The 22,836-nt window shown below is 42.8% G+C and overlaps 2 protein-coding genes across 2 annotated transcripts; one reads left to right on the top strand and one right to left on the bottom strand.

The window, feature by feature from the left end:
- Window positions 1-5,538: 5,538 nt before the first annotated feature.
- HSPB2 (heat shock protein family B (small) member 2) lies at window positions 5,539-6,906 on the bottom strand. Its single transcript, XM_045840008.1, has 2 exons — window positions 6,649-6,906; window positions 5,539-6,186 (listed from the first exon to the last, which is right to left on the bottom strand). The coding sequence occupies exons 1-2, from the start codon at window positions 6,740-6,742 to the stop codon at window positions 5,735-5,737; spliced, it is 546 nt and encodes a 181-aa protein (XP_045695964.1). The 5' UTR covers window positions 6,743-6,906; the 3' UTR covers window positions 5,539-5,734.
- An 830-nt stretch (window positions 6,907-7,736) lies between these two features.
- On the top strand, window positions 7,737-10,829 carry CRYAB (crystallin alpha B). Its single transcript, XM_045840010.1, has 3 exons — window positions 7,737-7,963; window positions 9,086-9,208; window positions 10,476-10,829. Exons 1-3 carry the CDS (start codon window positions 7,763-7,765, stop codon window positions 10,677-10,679), a joined length of 528 nt encoding a protein of 175 aa, XP_045695966.1. The 5' UTR covers window positions 7,737-7,762; the 3' UTR covers window positions 10,680-10,829.
- The last annotated feature ends 12,007 nt before the right edge of the window (window positions 10,830-22,836 follow it).

Raw genomic sequence — 22,836 nt, 5'->3', positions numbered from 1 at the left:
GAGATAAAAAAGGGCTGTGGGATTCCTAAAGAAATGTTTCTCCAGGATATCACACTGTCATGTAAATATATCCTCCATAATAGAGCAGAGTCTTACCTTATGTTTCCCAGCACTACTCAGCTTTGAGTTTCACTTTCAAGGTTATCAGTATCAGTTTCTTATTGTCTGTGTCCAGAATCTGGGTTTGAACACTGAAGTCTCTAAGAAACTTAATTTTAGGGAAATGGACTCCTTTTATATTTTTTCTCCCTTCCTGGTGGAAATAACGTGAGCAAATCACTTTTTTCTTAGGACTGTAAAATGGAGTACTAAACCTATTACCTACCCCATCTCTGGTAGAAAATCATATGACTGTATGATTGCAAGGGCCTCAGCACTTCTTAAGCACTCACTTCCTCATTCCAGCACAGAAATGTAGAATTCCCACTTAGAGCTCAACTCAGCTTCTCCTTCCAATGACTCAAAATTACACCCATTCCACACTTGCCAGCAACTAGGACGTAGTTGAGCAAATATCTCTGTAGAAAATATGGGCTCCAGGAGAATTTGTGAAACCCGTAAACCTTGTCTCCAGTGCTCCTACCCACATATTTAGTCCTCATTCAGATTCCCAGGTACTAGTGTGCTCCCTTATGACACTCCCTTAATTAGGGATCCCCCACTCAGCCCTGCACTCCACAGAGAGTACCCTGGACTCTTCACTCCTCCCATCTTCTTTCCTTATAAAAAGTGGGGACAATAAGAGTGAAGCCTTACAGGATTATGGTAAAGATTAAATGAGATAATATATATAAAATTCTAGTCCAGGGCCTGGAACATGGGGAGCTCTTGGTAAGCCCTAGCTATTGTTATTATTTCTTCTTGTTCTCAGCTAATTGTCAGATGGTAAAGCATCTTATTTATAACCTGGTGCTGGATCATTGCACTAGCCTCTTATGTCATGGCCATGCTTCTCCCAGGCAATCCACTCTCTACTCTACCTTTAACTGTATTCATTTCATCCTGTTGCCCACACATCTTAGCCTGGAATTCAAAGCCTTCCATATTTGATCCCTTTCCTGGCCACTTTCTCTAATGTAAAGGAAAATACCTAAGAGATTTTATATTCCCAGAAATTCCAAAGGAATCAACAGTGTGTAGTAGCAACCAGATATACATAAAGCAGCATTAATAGAAGTCTAGAGTAATAAATAAGGGTGTTGATTATTCCACTTAAGTCTGTACCAATCAGTCCATGACTGGAATAATAATTTTAGGTCTACATGTTGATTTTCAAGTTATATTGTCAAAAGGTAGTGTGTCCAAGAGAAATGAGTTGTCTGGGTAATAAGTGATATGGAAACTCCTATAAGATATATTAAAAGAACTAAGTATGTGTAATTGGTAGAGGGAAGCCTTAGGAGAAAAGGATGATTATCTTTAAATATCTGAAGGACTCTCAAGTGAAAGAAGAATTGCATTTATTTTCTGGACATCATCAGACACAATGGGCAGATGTTACTGAAATGCAGAGTTTGGTTCAATTAAAGGAAGAATTCTTGACTTCGGTTAAGATGGAGTCATAGGTAGACACACTTCACCTCCTTGCACAACCATAAGAAGGATCACAGCTAACTTCAAAATAAAAAACACCCAGAACTGTCAGAAAATTGAACTGTATGGAAGTCTGACAACTAAGGATTTAAAGAAGCCATATTCATCCAGACAGGTAAAAGGGGCGGAAACAGGGACCTGGGGCAGAGAGAAAGCAGTGTCGGCAGCGAGGGGGCAGCAGTGGCCAGTGGAACAGGTTGTCCCACATTCAGGTGTGGTGGATAAAAATCAGGAGAGATACCTGGGGAGTGAGCAATCCCAGCCCCAAGCCAGATCATGCAGCCCAGGGTTCTAGCACCAGGAAAATAAAGCCTCATAACTTCTGGCTATAAAAACTAGTGGGGGTTGGGGCAATGGAAGAAACTGCTCGTATCTATGGAGAGTTCCTTTAAAGGGCCAGCACGCTCCTAGAACCTATGCAAACCCACTCACTCTGGGAACCACCACCAGGGCAACAGCTAGAGGAGCACCAGTCACATACAGGAAGTGAGTGAAGTGACTGGAAATGGGGCAAGTGCCAAGTAAGCCTCCAGCAGCCAGTCAGCAGCATTCTCCCCTCTCTAGCCCCTCCCCCACATACTGTGACAAATGGTGAAGCAGGTTGCCCTGCCCTGGCAATTACCTAAGACTCCACCCCACACAACATAACAGGTACGCCAAAATAGGGAGTCAAAGCAGCTCTACCAAATACACAGAAATGAACACAGGGATGCTGTCAATTGAGGAGACAAAAACATATGGCTCAAATAAAAGAGCAAAACCCCAGAAAAATAACTAAATGAAACAGAGATAGCCAACCTACCAGATGCAAAGCTCAAAACACTGGATAAATATACTCAGAGAACTCACTGAGTATGGCAAAAGCATAAGGAAAGAAATGAATGCTACACTAAGTGAAATAAAGAAAAATCCACAGGGAACCAACAATGAAAGGAAGGAAGATGGGGTTCAAATCAACGATTTGGAACATATAGAAGAAATAAACGGTCAACCAGAACAGAATGAAGAAACAAGAATTAAAAAACAAAACAAAACAAAAAAACCTGAGAGAATAAGAAGACTCTGGGACATCTCCAAAAGTGCCAACATCCAAATCATAGGGATGCCAGCAGGAGAAGAAGAGCAAGAAATTGAAAATTTGTTTGAACAAATAATGAAGGAAAACTTCCCCAATCTGATGAAGAAAATAGACTTCCAGGAAGTCCAGGAAGCTCAGAGAGTCCCAAAGAAGTTGGACCCAAAGAGGACCACACCAAGACACATCATAGTTAAAATGCTAAAGGTTAAAGATAAAGAGAGAATCTTAAAAACAGCAAGAGAAGAGCAGAGAGTTACCTACAAAGGGGTTCCCATAAGGCTATCAGCTGATTTCTCAAAAGAAACCTTGCAAGCAAGAAGGAACTGGCAAGGAGTATTCAAAGTGATGAAAAGCAAGGACCTACATCCAAGATTGCTCTATCCAGCAAAGATATCATTTGGAATGAAAGGCAGATAACGTGCTTCCCAGACCAGGTGAAAGTAAAGGAGTTCATCATCACCAAGCCCTTATTATATGAAATGTTAAGGGACTTATCTGAGAAAAAGAAGATCAAAACTATGAACATTAATATGACAACAAACTTACAACTATCAACAATTGAACCTAAAAAGTAAAACAAAACAAAAAAGAAACTAAGCAAACAACCAAACAGGAGCAGAATCATAGATATGGAGATCCTTCGTAGGGTTATCAGCTGGGAAGGGGAAGGGGGAGTATGAGGGAAAGGATACAGAGATTAAGAAGCATAATTGGTAGGTACAAAATAGACAGGGGGATGTTAAGAACAGTATAAGGAATGGAGAAGCCAAAGAACTTACATGCATGACCCACTGATGTAAACTACAGGGGGATTGCTGGAGGGAATGAGGGTACTAGGCGGAGGAGGACAAAGGGGGAAAAATTGGGACAACTGTAAATAGCATAATCAATAAAATATACTTTAAAAAAAATAAAGGAAGGCCTTGGCTGATGTGGCTCCTTGGATTGTGCGCCAGCCTGTGAACCAGCGAGTCCCCAGCTCAATTCCTGGTCTAGGGCACATGCCTGGGTTGTGGGCCAGTAGGGGGCATGTGAGAGACAACCACACATTGATGTTTCCCTCTCTTTCCCACCCTTCTTCTCTGTCTAATAATAAAATCTTAAAAAAAAAAGAAAGAAAGGAAGAATTCTTAACAGATATGTCCAAAAAGAAAATGAAGTCAGCTACTTTATGAAATTCTTTGTTCTCAGTCACTCAAAATGCCCCAGAAGAAGTTGTCTAATAATCTTGAAGAAACATGGATGGTGTGGGGATTTAGACCAAATCAAAGGTCTCAGATTTTTTTCTAGTTAAGGAACCCTTTTTTTAAAATAAAGCTCATGTGAGAACCCCAGCTACAAAACAGATCAATGTGAAGCTGTTTCAGTTGAAGTCAGAGTGGGATATTTTAAAATTAATTTTCTTTTCAGTTAGGTACTATGATTTCTAAGAGTAGAAAATAAAAGACCATAGTTTTCATAATTAATATTTACAATGTGTATCCCCCATAGTGTATCACTTGGGGGTTGATAAGCATTTGTTGAATGAACAAATAAATATATCAACAGTTATTTCTCTGAAGCATGCTTTCATTTTAAAATCTATTTATTTTTTTCACTCCTCACTTGAGGTTATATTTATTGATTTGAAGCAGAGAGAGAGAGAAACATCGATGTGAGAGAAATATTGATTGGTTGCCTCCCATATGTACCCCAACTGGAGATTGAACCCGCAATACAGGCCTGTGCGCTGACCAGGAATCAAACCCACAACCTTTTCGTGTTCATGATGATGTTCCAACTAACCCAGCCAGAGGGCATGCTTTCATTTTAAATCAATGGCAATCCTTTAACCAATTATTGGCTTCTTTAAGTGAGGGTTTCTATCCTGGGGATGCACAGACCCCTAAGAGGGACATATGAATGGACCTCAATAGCTCTATTCAAATTATATGCCAAACTTGGAAGCATATGTATTTTTCTGGTAAGAGTATCTATAGCTTTTGTCCAATTTTCAAATGGGTCAGCAACCCAACAAATTTAATAATTAACCAGGATAATGGAAGAATTTCAGATGTCCACCACAGTCTCATAAAAGGTATATTTGGGGACAGAGAGATCTCTGGACACTCCCCAAATCATACACATGCATGCTTTTTTATTACAGAGAGTAGTTGAGGGGTAAGACCCCCAGACTTTCCTGCACACACCACAGCTCTGGTAATAACACTCTACTTCTAAAGTACACTTCCCTGGCCATCACGACCATACCAGTAGCCCTAGACGCCCTGCATTTAGTCTCAGATTATGTGGCGGTGATACAGTGATTCCTCTCTATGGGATGTTCCAAGATATGAGGCAAATGCTTTCTCTCATGAGCCTCCCCTGTGCATAGGGTAGGGAGACTATGGGGTTCAGTGACAATGGCAGAGATTTCTGTGTCTGTGCTCCTGTGTATACATACTTGTCCCCTTAGAATCAGAGGCTATTTTCAGTGGACAGACCTTAGTATGGAAAAACAGGGCTTTAGGCAACTCTCTCCAGCCAAAATCTGTTTCCAACCCCTACCCCAAACAGGCCAGACAGTCTGGAGACCCTTGTTTTTTGTGTCCCTAATCACCAGCCCAGACAGTGCCCTCTGGGTTGTTTGGATGGTATATCCCTTTTCTCTCCCAGGATCACTCTCTCTTTTGTTGCACTGAGAAAATTATGGCTAGGAATTTGATCTGGAGCCAGTGTCAGCTTCCGGGTGTGATCTCAGCATCCCTGTGTGAGCTCAGGCTTCTATAACACTGGGTACATCTAACTGAAGAGTTTTTCCCTAGCTGTGACCTCCTCCCTCACTTCCCACCCCATCCTCCAGGCCACAGAATAGGAAGCAGCACAAATAAGGCCCTGAGATTTGGGTTTATTCAGCTCCACCCAGAACTAAACCAAAGGCTAGGACATGTCCCAAGGGACCAAACCATACATTGTGGCCCATGCACTTTTCCCCTTTCCCAAGGATGCTGCTACCTCTAGGGTGATGGCAGCTGCCGTATCACCACGGGAGGTAGAAAGTGCTGGATACCGGGTCTGTGGCATTCAGGGCTCAACTCCCGCTGCCTCCTCTTCTTCCGGATCAGGAGGCGCAGGAAGTAGGGAGATGTAGACCTCATTGACTTCTGTGTCCAAATGTCGGCCACCCCGAGGAGCCTCCAGGTTAAGGATGCCATCATGCGAGAGAGCAGCGCGGACACGCCAGGGGTCAACATCAGCGGGCAGGACATAGGTGCGGCAGAACTCTCGAGATATGAAGCCATGACGGTCCAGGCGCTGGGGGTGCCGGGCAGACACCTCCAACAGGTTGTCCACAGTCCTCACGGTCACCTCATCTGGGGTAAAGTGGCTTACATCCAGAAATGCCTGGAACTTGCCCTCACTGAGCCTGAGCTCAGAGGCCCCTGCCCTGCTGCCCTCCCCTGCTCTGGTGGCTCGGGGCCGAACATAGTAGCCATGGTAGAGGGTGGGAGTCAGGATCTCTTCTGGCAGGAGGCCTGAGGGGCAGAGAAAGAGAAGGCAAAAGGCAGGATGAGGCACAAAGGAGGTGAAATAAGACATGAGGACTAGGTTGAGCAGGATGGGGGTCAAGAGAAGTAAGGAATGGGTGGGAGGGGGGACACGATGACTAGAAGGAGGCAGCTAGGGACAGGGGACTGAGAAAGGGAATGAGATGGGAATGGAGGAGGCCAAACCAAAGCAGAGCTGGGTAGACAGAAGGAGTACAAGAAAGCAGGCGGCAGGTGTCAGAGCACAGCGTGCATCACGTCTGCGTGAGGTCAGTGGGAAGGAGAAAGAGCCCTGCCTGGAGGGGGTAAGGGAGGAACTGGGGTAGGAGATGGCTCGGCCCAGGGGTTCAGTTAAGCCCGGAATGGGGTGGAGGCCAGCACCGTTGGGAGGCCAGCCCAGAATTTCAGGCAGTGGGGGTGGGAGGCAAATGAGTGGTGTCTGTGCCATACCTTCTCCGAAGCGCTGCTCGCCCAGGCGGCTCGGGTTGGCAAATTCGTACTCCGCGGTGGCCGGGTGGGCATGTGGCACGGAGCGGCCAGACATGGCTGCAGACGAGTAGGCAGCCCTAGTCCGCGGAGCAGTGCGACCCCTCCAGCTGCCCGCAGAGCCAGGGCTCAGACGGAGGTGGGGGCGGGGTCTACACCACCCAAAATAGTGCCGAGGCTGGGGGAGGGGCGGGCAGTGGGGGCCCTGAGGGCCAGGCACCAGTGTTTGGCCAGCGCTGCGTGGACCCCCCGTCCCCTCCCCAGCACACCCTTCAGCTGTCGCAGGGGACCAGCGAGGACAGCTGGGGGTCCTGGCTGGAGTGTGAGCTGGGAGCAGAGGCTGGTCAGAGGTCCCGGAGAGCCCTGGCTGAGACCCTTACAGTTTGTACATTTCCCACACCATTTTTTTCTCCTCCTTAGTCGCAAGCACCCTGTTTTGGGATCCATGTAAGGTGAAAGATGCAAGAAACTTTTCTACGCTTTCTTTGGTTTGTGGTGAGGGGTCTTGCTGCCCAGATGAATGTCAGTGTCCTCACCAGAACCCAGGTCAACCTCTAGCACCACACAGATGCCTGCCAGTGACATGTTGGTGATCACTGCTTTCCTCCTGGAACCCTCAAAGAGTTAATGTTTCTGGGGCCCCGCCAAGGAAGATTCCAGTTCGTGCTGGAGCCCAAGATAGTTGCTGGCCCCATACGCCTGGCTGGCTAGGCTGGAGAGGAGGAGGGACACACCATCTGCCTGCTTGGGATTCCTGACTGTGTCCCAGCCAGTGGGGGGCAGGGTGCCACTGGGTGTGGCTAGAAAGCTAGTGAACACAAGTCCAGCACAAGTCACTGACCAGCTCAGACGTGTTTGTATTTCTCTTTTCTTAGCTCAGTGAGTACTGGGTATGTGTCACACTGCCAAATCCCTGATCACAAGTCTCCACCAACGGCGGTGAGCTGGGATAATAAAACCCCTGACATCATCATTCCAGAAGCTTCACAAGAGTGCATATATAAGGACTGGCTGTAGCTGCTGCTGAAAGGAGCTGACCAGCCAGCTGACAGCCGACCCCGGACATTCACCAGCCACCATGGACATCGCCATCCACCACCCCTGGATCCGCCGCCCCTTCTTTCCTTTCCACTCCCCCAGCCGCCTCTTTGACCAGTTCTTTGGAGAGCACCTGCTGGAGTCTGATCTCTTCCCAACTTCTACATCCCTGAGCCCTTTCTACCTTCGGCTGCCATCATTCCTGCGGCCACCCAGCTGGATTGACACTGGGCTCTCAGAGGTAAGTCTCCCCTCTACACCGCAGGAGAGTTTCCTGAGGTTTCTGGAAACATCTCCAGCTGCCCTCCTTTCCCTCTCTAAATCTGGCTACGTCGAAGTATCTTGTCTTTTAGGCACTTGTGTATCCTGCAGTGAAGAAAGATGAGGTTGCTAGTTCCTCTCTCCCCCAGTCACCTGTTTGTTTTCAATGCTCCTCTATATCCTACTTACTGTGTGTGTTTTTTTCCATGTGGTATGGAGGTCTTTTATATTCCCTAAATTTTAAGTAAGACACCTCTCTCTGGCTTGGTTCATAAGGATCTACAAAGAAAGAGTTGCCTTCGGATTCCTTTGCTTATCACTTGTAATACCTCATATTCCTGAAAAATTTTATCATTTCAAGTTTCAGAGCCAGGAGACAGCCCTACTTCATCCTGAGCTTTTCATCCCCACATGTGGAGCTGGAGACAGCAACCACTATTTTCTTCCTTCTCATTTCCTCTTCTATGATTTTCTGGGTTGCTTGGGGCTATGACAGGACACTAGCCTGGATCTAGGCATAAGGAAGAAAGAATGTAGGTCCAGTCTGGGACCCCCCACCACCACTTGGCCTAAGAGGTAGAATGTGGTGAACACAAAAGGTTGATAGAAGCTGTTGCAGATAAAACTCTGGTTTAAAAATATCCAAGTGTGAGTAAACAGGAGCTGAGCAGGGAAGGGCTTTGGAAGGACAGTCAGACCAGCAGAACATTCCAGATTGAGTGGGTGGGAAACTTGGCAGACAATTAAGCAAGAAGAAGGGTCCTTTGTCTCACAGACAAATGACAAGGCCAGGCATTGGGGTCAGAAAGGCAACAGAAGCCATGCCCAGGCTCATCCTTGTAATTGGTCCCCCTGGGTGACTTGTCTTCTTCCTTGTCCCTGTAAATAAAGTTTGGGCCTGATGTCCAAATGGTGTACATTGGGTACCACTGTGGTGGCTCCCTTGAACCAGAGAGCCATGTTTATTCAAAAAGGGATTTTTTTTTAACCAAAAAGAGGAAGATAAACTACCGGCAAGTCTGCAGAATGATGATACTGTACTAGTAATCCACATTCCCACCATTTTTTCTTCTACCTCTTTCTCCCACCTTGCCATTTCTAGATGCGTCTGGAGAAGGACAGATTCTCTGTCAGCCTGGATGTGAAGCACTTCTCCCCAGAGGAACTCAAAGTCAAGGTGCTGGGAGATGTGATTGAGGTGCACGGCAAACATGAAGAACGCCAGGCATGTAGCTTGTTTTCTTTTCTTTTCATTCATTCAGTGAATACTATGTGCCAGACCCTGCCATCAGCTTCTGAGGCTGGCCACATTCCAGTCCTAAGCCACTGGGGTTTGGAAATGGGGATAGACCTGGTACTGTGATTGTTTTGGTCAGAGAAGAGATTGTTGTTGCTTTTTGTTTGTTTTAATTTGATTGCCTTAGATGGGATAGTTGGGATGTTCACTTACCATTGAAGCCAGTGGTTCTCAACCTTGGTCACTTTAGAATCAGGAGGGGAATTTTTAAAAATTCCAATGCTGAGGCACATATCAGGCCAATTAAATCAGAATTTTTAGGGATGAGACACAGGTATCAGCATTTTTAAAAGTTCCGTAGGTAATTGTAACGTACAGTCAAGGATGAGGAGCAATGATTTAGGCATAGTGCCTATTGGATACCTGGTTGCTTTATATAATTACATTAACTGCATGCACTCTGAATGCCCAAGAGTTTGGTACTTTTTGATGTTGAGGAATCCTCTTCTCTTTAGTCTACTATAACATTGAACTATTTGGTTTGCCTAAGTTTGTACTCAGCTTCTAATACCCTAGAACCCAAGTGGAAATCTGTTGAGAACCTGTCTGGATAAATGCTTGAGATTCAGCAGGTACAAGGGTTAGGGTCAGAATTCTTTAGCAGAATTTTGAAGAATGGAATACCTTCTCATTTCTTTCTGGGAAGGTTTTTTAATGAATTTGCTTCTTAACAGTTTCTGATAACTGAGAACCTTATGCATCAAACAGTACAGTTTGAGGTCCTCAAACCGTTTCCATTTTGCATACATGATTTAGGTTTGGGTCACAGTCTCCCTGGATGGAGTCTTTTTAAATAGCAGCAGTCCTATTGATCTGGAACATTCTGGGATGTTCCTGAAGAGTCGGGATAATTTCTGGGCTCTCTCAGGGCCTTAGATCTTCAGTACTGGATGATATTCCAAATCTGTCGGCCCAACAAACATTGATCTAAACCTTTGGGAAATACCTCTAAACATATCCATGCCTCAGAGTTTGGAGAGCTGTGAAGTTTTACCTGTTTCTGACTTCTCAGATTCTCCTTGGTAGGAGTGACCCCCTAGACAACTTCATTTTAGCCCCAAATGGAAAAGCTTTCTCTCACGTTGCCATGGCATTTAGTCACACCTAAGGGGAAGGAAGATGCCTAAGTTCTAAACAAATGGTGTGATTTTCCTGTTCTTATCTCTCTGTCTCTTTCCTCCTTCTCTTGGATTAGGATGAACATGGTTTCATTTCCCGGGAGTTCCACAGAAAATACCGGATCCCAGCAGATGTGGACCCTCTTGCAATTACTTCATCCCTGTCATCTGATGGGGTCCTCAGTGTGAATGGACCAAGGAAACAGGCCTCTGGCCCTGAGCGCACCATTCCCATCACTCGTGAAGAGAGGCCTGCTGTTGCTGCAGCCCCCAAGAAGTAGATGCCCTTTCTCTAACTGCATTTTTTAAAACAGGAAAGTTTCCCCACCAATGAATAAAAATCTTAATGACTAGTGCTGAAGCTTATTAATGCTAAGGGCAGGCCCAAGTTATTAAGCTAATAAAATATCATTCAGCAACAGATAACTGAACTGCCTTGTGCTATGTTTATTTTTTTAAGATTTTTATTTATTTATTTTTAGAGAAAGGGGAAGGGAGGGAAACAGCAACCCAGGGACTGAACCAGCAACCCAGACATGTGCCCTGACCAGGATCTAAATGGTCACCTTTCACTTAGTGGGACAATGCCAAACTGAGTCACACCAGTCAGGGCTGTTTTTTTTTAATTGGACAAACACAGCAGATCTTTAATCATCATACTATGATTTAGGAGGTTCCAGGGATAATAGAGTCAAGATGACTATCTCCACCACTTACTAGTGGCATAGTTTTACAAGTCATTTAAACTTTCTGGTCTTTAGAGCTTCCATTTATAACATGGAGTACTGATTTGTACACTTTTTATGAGGAGTAAATTAAAGAGAAAAGGTAGGTAAAGCCCTTGGCAGAGTTCAAAGAATATCAGGTCCTCTGACTCCTCCCTCTTTGATTTTGGTCCTCACTTCCAACAACAAATCTGAATGAACTCTGGGATAACAATACATAAAAGGTCTTAGTATGTCTCTGAATTTAATCATGTAACTAGGAAGGAGAGATGGTGCCCCCAAAGTTATTTGACATTTTCCTGCTGATAAGCAATGCCCTCAGCTGATTCACAAAGGCAGTAAATAGCACTTGGGTGATTAGAACTAAACAAGCCTCTCAAGTGTAGTCTCTAAATTATCTGGCAAATACCTATTAAAACTAAGACTGGAAAATTTCCAATTCAATGGCCCACCATAAAAAAAAGTTAACTTTTAGAATTTGAATAGTCAATGACTGATTCTATTATTTAGCTTAAACAAAGACATATTCTTTTACAAAAACATCTTTATTTCACTTTTGTGAACCTAGACAAAACTTGTGATTCCATTAATGAAAAATAGCCCTGTGTATGTTATCTGGCATAAATGTTTTTTGCTTCTTTTTTTCCTCTACCTCTGGGCTCATTGTTCCCTATTCCTCAGTAGTTTTGCACTTGCCTCCATTTCATTTTCTACATCCCTCCCCAGTTCTAAACCAGGTTTTATAAGGATGAGTGGGGCTGCCATTCTGCTATCATATTGAGTACCATCACGGAGCCACAGTAGAGCTTCTATAAATTTGTAATCACAACGTTATGTCTGAGTTTTCCCACCTCACTAAGCCCAGAGTTTCTATTCAACTAAGCCTCCCAGAAGTTTGATGGACAGGATTTTTCCCTATTTCTTTCACAAATGAGAAAATCTCATCAGAGCCTCTTGACTTGAAGCAATAAGCGGGCTTTTTCTTCTGTCTTGGAAATGAGCACTTTTAGTCCCTTTACCCTGTAGAAGTGAAAATCTTAGCTGCCACTGCCAGCTTCTAGACCTAGAGGCCAATAAGTCCATTCTCCTGAACTTTATTTTTATTTATCCAAATATTTAGTTATTTATTTTGTCCATATTGTTACTTATCATTGTTCCCCGTCAGACCCCTCCTCCACATACAGCACCGCAATGCATCTAAGTGGGTTGCCCTGCCCTGGCAAATACCTAAGGCTCCACCCCTTACTATGTAACAGGTGCATTGAGACAAAAAAATATGGCCCAAATGAAAGAAAAGATCAAAACTCCAGAAAAAAATACAACTAAGCAATGAAGAGATAGCCAACCTATTAGATGCAGAGTTCAAAACACTGGTAATCAGGATGCTTACAGAAACGGTTGAGTATGGCTGCAAACTAGAGGAAAAAGTGAAGGCTATGCAAAGTAAAATAAAGGAAAATGTACAGGGAACCAACACTGAAGGGAAGGAAACTAAGACAAATAAATCATTTTGACCAGAAGAAAGAAATAAATATTCAACCAGAACACAATGAAGAAACCAGAATTCAAACAAATGAGGAGAGGTTTAGGAACCTCTGGGACAACTGTAAATATTCCAACATCTGAATCATAGGGGTGCCAAAAGGAGAGCAGGAAGAGCAAGAAATTGAAAACTTACCTGAACAAATAATGAAGGAAAACTTCCCCAATCTGGTGAAGAAAATAGACTTCCAGAAAGTCCAGGAAGCTCAGAGAGTCCCAAAGAAGTTGGACCCAGGAAAGTATGCACCTAGGCACATCATAATTACATTACTCAAGATTAAAGATAAGTAGAGAATTTTAAAAGCAGCAAGAGAAAAGGAGACAATTACCTACAAAGGAGTTCCCATAAGGCTATCAGCTGATTTCTCAAAAGAAACTTTGCAGGCAAGAAGGGGCTGGAAAGAAGTATTTGAAGTCATGAAAGGCAAGGACCAACATCCAAGATGACTCTATCCAGCAAAGCTATCATTTATAATGGAAGGGCAGATAAAGTGCTTCCCAGATAAAGTCAAGTTAAAGGAAGTCATCATCACAAAGCCCTTAACATATGAAATGTTACAGAGACTTTATTGAGAAAAAGAAGATCAAAACTATGAACAGTAAAATGACAACAAACTCACAACTATCAACAATTGAACCAAAAACAAAAAAACTAAGAAAAAACTAGAACAGGAACAAAATCACAAAAATGGAGATCACATGGAAGATTATCAGCTGTGAGGGGGGTGGAGGAGAATGGGAGAAAAGGTACAGGGAATATGAAGGATAAATTGTAGGTACAAAATAGACAGGGGTATGTTAAGTATAGTATAGGAAATGGAGAAGTCAAAAAACTTATATGTATAACCCATGGACATGAACTAAGGGGTTGGGCAATGCTGGTGGGAGGTGGAGTACGGGGCAGAGGGGAATAAAGAGAAGGGGAAAAATGGAACAACTGTAATAGTATAATCAATAAAATATACTTTAAAAAAATAGAAAGATATCGCTGGCTGGTGTGGCTCGGTATATTGAGTGCCAGCCTATGAATCCAAGGGTCACCAGTTTGATTCCCAGTCTAGGGTACATGCCTGGGTTATGGGCTGGGTCTCCAGTTGGGGTCATGCGGGAGGTGGCCACACATCGATGTTTCTCTCACTCTCTTTCTCCTTCCCCTCCCCCCTCTCTAAAAATGAATAAATAAAATCTTTTTTTAAAGATTTTTAAATCTTTAGGAAAGTATCCTACCATATACTTTCTTAGTTATGTGATCTTGTATGTTATTTAATTTTTTCCAACTTCAGTTTTCTCATCTGTAAAGTATGGGGACTCATAGTATCTACCTCATAGAATTGTGAGGAATAAATAAAAAAACACAGATAAAGCATTTAGTATATTTCCAGACCATCATAACCATTCAACAAATCGTATCTGTCATGATTGTACAAAATTTTCAAAAATAAGAACTATTTGTGTGCATTATTTTGGACAAAAACTTGATATAATTAAGATTTTAAACACAATGATTCTCATAATTTACAAATAACTATTAGTGTCAATAATAATAAGGAAACATTTGTGGCTTAAACGACTGCCAATTTTAATCAAGGGATAGTATTTTGAGATACACTCTTTCTATCCAGCAGGTGGAGAAGGAACAAAGTGCAGTTTATCTGTGTGTTTCAGGACACTATAGAAAAAAAAGTCTGGCAAATAGTATGATAATCAGTTTTAATAATTTTAAAGGACTTTGTCACTATTTCTAGCATTAAAAGAAATAAATACAGAAGATAGATTTGCCATATGAGATTTATTATAACTTTAAAATAATATTAAAATTTTGATTTTAAAATGTGAGGAAAATATAGAAAAATAAGTATACTGAAATTTGAAACATGGTGGTTATCTTGATTTATTACTCTTTTTTATGATAATCTCTAATTTTATTGTTCATTTTTTGATTAATCAATTGAATTCAAATCCTGTCATTTCTTTTTATCCATTGGTTTGTAAAGTGGCCTTTCTGATATAGACTCATTACTCTTATATTTTCCTGTCCAAGTCCTTTGTCACTAGTCAGCATACAGGATACAGGTATCTGGTATTCACAACTAACCATAGAATCAGGGTAATATTTAAATATCAGAAAAATATGTAAATATCATTCCCTATTTAATATCCCACTACTGTTTACAATCCAAAATTACTCATATTACTGCTTAATTTTATTTACATTAAAAGTTATTATATAAATAATACATAAATACATTCTTGTAGTAAAATTTTCAAATATAAAACAGTAGGGTAAAAAGCCTCCATTTCTTCTAGCCCAGTCCTTTCTTGAAAGATGTACATGGTTATATATATTATATATACACACATATACACATTCCATCATACAGGATTATTTGTTTGCAATAATGTGATGAAATTATACTTATTTTCTGCTTTCTTCACCTAACAATATGTGTTGGAAACTTTACCAAGTTAATACATATCTCCCTCGGTATTCCTAATTATGAGCATACCATAATTTATTAATACTTTATCATTGGACATGCAGATTGTCTCTATATTTTGCTGTTACACTTACAAAGTGAATACCCTTATACACCTGTTTGTGTATATGTGCAACTGTTTTTGTTGGGCAGAGTTTTAGAAGTGGAATTGCTATGACATGTATTTTGCATGGACTCTTTTTGGAAGGTGATACCAGAAACTGCTGAGTGATCATCTCTGGGGAGGGACCAGGGCAACTAAGAGGATTGGGTTTAGGAATGAAAAGGAGACTTTTTACCCAATATGCTCTATTATATTGTGTGATTTTGTTTTTACAATTTACATGTAGTTAAGATACATAATTACACAAAAACAGAGTATGCACTTTAAAATTTGACACAGGCACACTGTCCTCAAAAATGCTGACTTACACTTATAAACATTGTATGAGAGTCCCTAACTTCTAGATTTTACAAAAGTGAATAATTAAACATAAATGGGACATTAGGACTATTTTGGATCTTTTAATATACTTCGCAATAATGGAATTGTGAGTTTTATTCTTGTTATGTTTAGTGCTTTAAGGTATAAAGCAGTGGATATGTGTGAGAGAGATGCCACAAAATAGCATCAGTGCTGATTCATGCGGATTGTATAATTTTCCCCAAGACACTCTCAGTTTTGTAGGTAAAATTTTAAAGGTGGGTTTTAAAAATCCATGTTAACTGTGTAAACATGTCTGAATCAGTTTTATTGGGCACTTTGACTTAAAAAATTTCACACAGGCTTCCTACAGACACCTGCTTCCTGTTTCTCATGAAATGAAGACTAAAGGTTGTTAGATGCTGACAAATCAGTATCCTTTTCATATGTATTGAACATGTTTAATACCTATCTCAGCCCCCTACAGTGTAAGTTCCCTTAAGGCAGAATCTTTTCTTGCTTATTGCTGTATGCCCTATTTCTAGCAAAGACCAGGTGATCAATAAATATTTGCTGGCTGACTGAATAGGAGATCAGTTAACTAAATGATGCATTCATACAATAGAATCCTGGGAGAATAGTGAAAGTGATGCTGTAAATGCACATATTGACATGGAAAATGTCTCATATCATAGTGTACAATTTTTAAAGAGCAGTCTCTTAAACAGCTATCTGTAATAAGCTATTTGTGTTAGTTTCTCCCTCCCTTATTCAAATATATGTGTGTATAACTATGTATGTATAAGTATGAATATCCATGTTAATAATGGTGATAGAATTAAGGAGGAATTTAAAATGTTTTATTTTTATTACTTCTTTAATGAACATGTACTACTTGAATAAGAAGAACTTCTAAAAATTACCCTGTTCGGGCTTCCAGTCAAGATAGCGCCATAGGCAGACATGGCTCACCTCTTTGTCACACCAGAATTACAACTGAAATATAGAACGACCATCACTTAGGAACATCAGAAATTGAGCTGAATGAAAGTCTGACAACTACGGAATTGAAGAAACCACATCTAGGGCCATGGATGTGGAATGGGCTGGTCCCACACCCACATGAATAAAAATTCAGAGGGATATCTCGGGAGTAAGGAGTCCCAGAACCACACCAGGACCCCACACCTAGGATCCCAGTGCCTGGAAGATAAGTGCCCACAACTTCTGGCTGCGAAAACCAGCAGAGATTGAGTTGGTGAAGGAGGCTGCTAGAGTTGTAAGCAGTTCCTCCTAGAGAATCCACCCACAGATTCACCTACTCAGACTCACTCCCTCTGAACTCCAGCACCAGGTAGCAGCTTAAAGGGCACCAGTGGTATACAGGGAGAGACTGAAGTGTCTGGCATCAGGGTGAGCAGAGGCCATAGTCCATTTGCTGAGCCCTCCCCTCACAGAGCCAGCAAGCTGGAGGCATGTCTGAGACTTGATCAACTAGGCTAACACTGTGTGAGCCACCTTGGAGATTCACAGAAGCTCTACCCCACCCAACTTATGGCCAGACCAAGCTGCTTTTCCATAAGAATGGCTCATCTTGGCTCCTAAATCCTATCAATCAAGCAATAGCTGGCTTCATTGAGCCCTAGTGGCAGCCATATTATAGTCACAGCTTGGTTTCACCTGGGAATCTACAGGCCCAGCACAAATAGCAGCTATCTCAGATTGCTTTATAGCTCAGGCAGGGTGCCCTGGGTGAAACACAGGTGGGCTATGACCTTGGTCTGCACCACTTGCAAAACTCTAGGGCCAACACACCCAGTGGATAGCTACAGACAATGTTGGACCACCACCACCCTACCCCTGCACAGCTGATCCACCACAGAGGGCAGAGGTTGGTAGTCAGTGGTCACAACCAGTCTTTGCTGCTGACTAGACTGGGTAAATTCCTCTCATTGATCTACCAACAGCAACCAAGACTCAACTACAAGAGGAGGTTGTACTCAGTCCACAAGAAGGGCGTACCTTGAGTACCCAGCTTGGGTGATAAGGGAGGCTATACCATTGGACCTTATAGAACACCTACCACATGAGGCCGCACCACGAAGACACGGAGTCAAAGCTGCTCTACCTAATACATAGCAACAAACACAGGGAGGCTGCCAGAATGAGGAGACAAAGCAACATGGCCCAAATGAAAAAACAGATCAAAACTCCAGAAAAAGAGCTAAATAAAATGGACTTAAGCAATCTATCAGAGGCAGAATTCAAAACACTGGTTATAAGGATGTTCAAGGAACTTAGTGAGGACCTCAGCAGCATAAAAAAGATCCAGTCAGAAATGAAGGATATGCTAATTGAAATAAAGAACTATTGACAGGGAAAGAATAGTAGAGTGGATGAAGCTGAGAATTGAATCAATGATTTGGAACATAAGGAAGCAAAAAACAACCATGCAGAACAACAAGAAGAAAAAAGATTTTAAAAAATTAGGATAGTATAAACAGCTTCTGAGACGACTTTAATAGGTCCAACATTTGCCTCATAGGGGTACCAGAAAGAGAAGAGAAAGAGCAAGAAATTGGAAATCTATCTGAGAAAAATAGTGAAAGAAAACTTTCTTAATTTGGTGAAGGAAATAGGCATGCAAATCCAGGAGGCACAGGAAGTCCCAATTATGATGGATGCTGTGTTGCAACCATCATAAGGCCTGACAGGTTCATGGTATTCATGCAGACGGAGAAATATCCAGGGAGCCGTTGGGATATCTGACATGCCTGTATTCATGGGTGGGCGAGCCACACACTGCAAGCTGTGTGTCTATCTGCATGTCTCTCCACGGAACATGTCATGGCCCTTGCTCCCCAGAGTGGCACTCATTGTGGCACCTGTCTCCTTGCATGGGTCTCCCATAATTGCCCCCACTAGGGAGTCCCTACCTGTTTAAGTACTAGAGGGGAACAAAGCTGGAAAACTGGCAGAATATTACGTAATATAACATAATTCTGCACATTCAAGCCCACTACATGTTATGAGAACAGTTTATCAGACCCACTCTCAAGGCTATGAGAACACTGGTTATCAGGCCTTTCCAAAGCTATAGGAACACAGCTTCCCTTAGTTACTGAGACACCTGGGTAAGGAAGCCAGACTGCTTCCTCTTACAGTACGGAAGCAAAGAGGCCCACTCCAAAACACATTATTGTTAAAAGGCCAAAGGTTAAAGATAAAGAGAGACTCTTAAAAGCGGGAGAAAAGAACTTAATTTCTGGAAAGTTGCCAGAGGGGAGCGATTAGGGGGAGAATGAGTAAAGAGGTCAGGGGATTAAGAAGTACAGATAGGTAGTTACAGAATAGCCATGGGGATGTAAAGTACACTACAGGAAATAGAGCAGCCAAAGAACTTACATGCATGACCCATGGACATGAATAATGGTGGGGAGATTGCCTGAGGGAGTAAGGGATGCTGGGTGGAGGGGGACAAAGGGGGAAAAATCAGGACAACTATAATAGCATAATCAATAACATATAATTAAAAAATAAAGTAAAAATTACCTTGTCACCAGCAAGAGAACAATTCATTGCAGGTTTGACCTGCAAAGTTAAGTGGGGTAGGATAGTACATAAAGGGTTAGGGTGAATCTCTTGTAGGTGGATCTCTAAAATTGTGCTATTTTGATCAAGGTATTTTTTAAAAAGATTTTGTTTATTGCCTTAGCTGCTGTGGTTCACTGAATTAAGCACTGGCCTGTGAACCGAAGTGTCACAGGTTCGATTCCCAGTCAGGGCATATGCCTGGATTGCAAGTCAGGTCCCCAGTAGAGGGTGCTCGAGAGGCAATCATACATTGATGTTTCTCGCCCTCTCTTTCTCCCTCCCTTCCCCTTTCTAAAAAAAATAAATAAAATCTTTCTAGAAAGTTTTTTTAAAGATTTTATTTATTTATTTTTAGAGAGAGGGAAAGGAAGAGGGAAATAAAGGGAGAGAAACATTAATCTTGCCTCCCCTGCACACCCCCGAGCTGGGGAGCTGGCCCAAAATCCAGGAATGTGTCCCAACCAGAAATTGAATCAGTGATGTTTTGTTTTGTGAGAGGATGCCCAGCCCACTGAACCACACCAGTCAGGGCTAAAACTGTGCTACTTTGAGTGTGGTCTGTAGACCTATGACAGTCACTGAACTGCCTGTTTTCCAACGAGATGAAGAAAGCAGTGAAAATAGTTAGAAACTTTTACATCAGTCTGACATTGCTGTGGTGCATGAACACAAGATCAGCAGCTTATAGTTTGTATTGTGACGGGCAACCGCCGTGTTGAGCCCCTGTGCTTTGTTCTTTGTTTTAGCTAAATAAGGTAGCTAGATCTAACTTCCGCATTGGGCTTCTGTAACCTTGCTACGCCACGTAGGTAGGAAGCATGGAGCTATTTAAACCCCGGAAAGTCAGAGTTCGGGGCTAAGAATTTGGAGTCCCATTGTCTCCTCTGCACCCGCACATGTAATAAAGGGTCATGCTCCGCCACCTCTACCGCGTGTGAGTTATTCTTTCCTGCAACATTTTGGTTCCCTGACCGGAAAATGACTCACACGAAGCAAGCATTTTGCCTCCATTTAAGACGACCAGGGTCTCAGTGGGGGAGCCCTGTCGCAGAGGAAGGAGCACATGCCCCCGTTGTTTAGGGCTTCCCAGGACGGAGGCTCCCGTGCCACGTACCTGGCCCTGTAAGACCCGGGAGGAAGGGGAGAGACGGACCACGAACTGTCGGAGGTGCCAGATTGGTAAGTGCCCCAGGGACCGGACCCGAGACCAGGGAGAGGCTGATCACCTCTCAACCAGAAATTCAGGAGTCTGGGCCACGTTAAGATAGGGCTCAGACCACCAGACTCCAGCGCGGGGGAGGAAAAGTTATAAACTCTGCGTGACTGAGAGTGTGAGTGTGAATGTGTCTGTGACTCCATGAGCCAAATTAGGCTTACAGAGTCTGATTGGGCCTTCACCTGCGGTTCCTGGGTCGGTCATACGGCATAACAGCTGGGAAGTTTAACCCAAATTCTACACGGGCAGCCTTTGCTAAGATGGAACCTACAAACCCCGAGAGGGGTGAGGCCAGGCGGGGGACCTGAGAGTTGCCTCCCTTGACTGTCAGTGCCGATCAGGAGAATTCATCATGGGGTGGTGTGGGGGGTGTCCTGCCACAGTACTATATTGCATGCATGTTGGAGATCGGACAGCAAGCCATGTGGGTACACTGCCATTTTGGGTAAAATGGAGGATGAGACATGTGAGTGCCCCACCGTGGAGGGTGGAGCATGCAAGGTTGTCGTCATCTTGGATGATGGGTCACGTGAGAGCCCCTCCATCTTGGAACTGGGCAAGGTGCCAGGCTAAGGGCTCTCTTCAGATTATAGGCTGTATGCTGCTGCTGTGTGGGCACCGCATCAGCCTGGTTCTCTGTGTAACTGGTTCTTATAAGAATGGCTCTGGTTCTGAAGGACATGAACTGAGGTCCAAGGGTGAACATCTGACCTATAGGGTGTTTGCAGGGTCTGAGTTTCAGAAAACTGCAGGATGTCCCTGAAAATCTAGGGAATTTTAGTGGAAGGTACCTGCAGTGCCAGGGACTTTTGGTTGCCACATGCTGAGTTTAAGTATAGTCCTCCCCAGAGTGGGAAAGGAACCAGGATTAAAAGAGAATGATGGTTAAATCTGAATGAGTAAAATTATGTATAAAGAATGTAAAGTTTTAACCCTGGAGTAAAGGAAACCTCAACTATTTGTTTTCTGGTTTTGTGGGAAAAGAGCAAATTTCTAACATTGGTGTTGTTTCTGATCAGAAACCCTCTGTACTTGAAGACCTGTTTAAGGTCACCTGTAAGACCTAAGAAAGGTCACCTGTAACCAGTTGGGGAGAATGCCTTTGCCACTCGGGACCGAGGAAAGGTCATTTGGGGCTGATGAGTGCTTCAGCCAGAGGCAAAGCAGCATGTCTCTGCCAAAAGACCGGGCCTGAAGGAACATGTCTCTGTGAGGCACCGATGGATGCATTGGTGCAAGATAATGCCCCTACCTGTGTATTATTCTGGAACTCTGTGTTTTGGATTTTGCTCTGTATCTGCTCTAAAGAGGATTCCAGGAAAGGTTGATACTTTACATTCTGTAGAGAAGTGAATAAAAATATAATATATATATATATATATAAATGAAAAAGGTCTTGGGAAACTGCAAAAATAAATGGAAAAGTAAAAGTTTTAGGAAGGAATTATGTGGTGTTAGTTAATAATAGAAGGTATAAGGCATGGAAATGCAATTTTGGTGGATATCAGAAGCTGTATGAAAGAAAGAATAGAGGGTTTGTGAATGTTGCAGAAAGTCTGTGGAAGTAAAAGTTTTGAGAAGCCTGGTAGATATAAGACCAGGCCCTAATAGTGGTTTTGTTAATCAAGATTTTGACTGGAATGTCATGTCTGAAGGAGGCATGTATGGGTTCTGGTCATCACCAGAAAGCCCTGAGGAACTGGGATTGACTTGTGAAGCTAGTGTAAGCCCACAAGAAAAGCCTGGTAGTTTGGTTGGTTGTGCAGTTCATGGCAGTCTTTCCAGGGAAGGAACGAAGGTTGCTTTCTTGAAAGATGGCCAAAAAGAAGCCTGTGGGCACAGTGGAAGCCTCAAGGATCTGAGTGAAACAACTGGTACAGGTGAAGCCAGATGGCAGATGTGTGGCTCTGCTTCTGTGCCCCGAGGGGTGGACTGAGGAGTCAATCTAAAGGTTCCCTGTGTGAGTTCCAGCAAAGCAGACTTAAAGATCATAAGTGATCTGGGCTGCTATTGGTGTGTTTATGCAAACAAGCAGTCAAAATGAAAAGCGGAACTCAAAGTAGTCCCTTTAATAACAGTGAGGGTGATCTTAAGGAGAAAAATTGTGATTCAAGGAAAATCACAATCCTCAGTATTGGACACCAGAATAACACAGCTAACTGTCTTGAAAGTGTCTTTTTGTTTGAAAGTTGAAACTGGTTTTGTAATATCATCAAAGATATACAATTTACAGGTATGGAGAACCTGTCAAATTGCCATTGCTAAATGTAATTGCAGAAAGGACCTTGCAACTGAATGTCTTCCCAAAAGACAGTCTCACAGGCACAGAGACAGGTGTAGAGGCTATTGTGTGAATTAACCTGTGTGTTCTTCTGTTTTCATAGGACGTATGCCTATGACTTCATTACCTGGGTGATCGGTTGCAATATAGGCCTCACTTAAGGAGCCCATTTTTCATCA

The sequence above is a fragment of the Phyllostomus hastatus genome, unplaced genomic scaffold, assembly GCF_019186645.2.
Source record: "Phyllostomus hastatus isolate PE091 unplaced genomic scaffold, TTU_PhHast_1.1 phas_contig_113, whole genome shotgun sequence".
Taxonomy (NCBI): domain Eukaryota; kingdom Metazoa; phylum Chordata; class Mammalia; order Chiroptera; family Phyllostomidae; genus Phyllostomus; species Phyllostomus hastatus.
The sequence above is the reverse complement of the archived record's forward strand: the minus strand, read 5'-3'. Positions and strand labels throughout refer to the sequence as shown.

Coding starts and splice junctions, on each gene's coding strand:
- HSPB2 (XM_045840008.1), bottom strand. CDS start 6,742: ATGTCTGGCCGCTCCGTGCCACATGCCCACCCGGCCACCGCGGAGTAC. Junction 6,187..6,648: donor CGAGCAGCGCTTCGGAGAAG/GTATGGCACAGA, acceptor TCTGCCCCTCAG/GCCTCCTGCCAGAAGAGATC.
- CRYAB (XM_045840010.1), top strand. CDS start 7,763: ATGGACATCGCCATCCACCACCCCTGGATCCGCCGCCCCTTCTTTCCT. Junction 7,964..9,085: donor TTGACACTGGGCTCTCAGAG/GTAAGTCTCCCC, acceptor TGCCATTTCTAG/ATGCGTCTGGAGAAGGACAG. Junction 9,209..10,475: donor GCAAACATGAAGAACGCCAG/GCATGTAGCTTG, acceptor CTCTTGGATTAG/GATGAACATGGTTTCATTTC.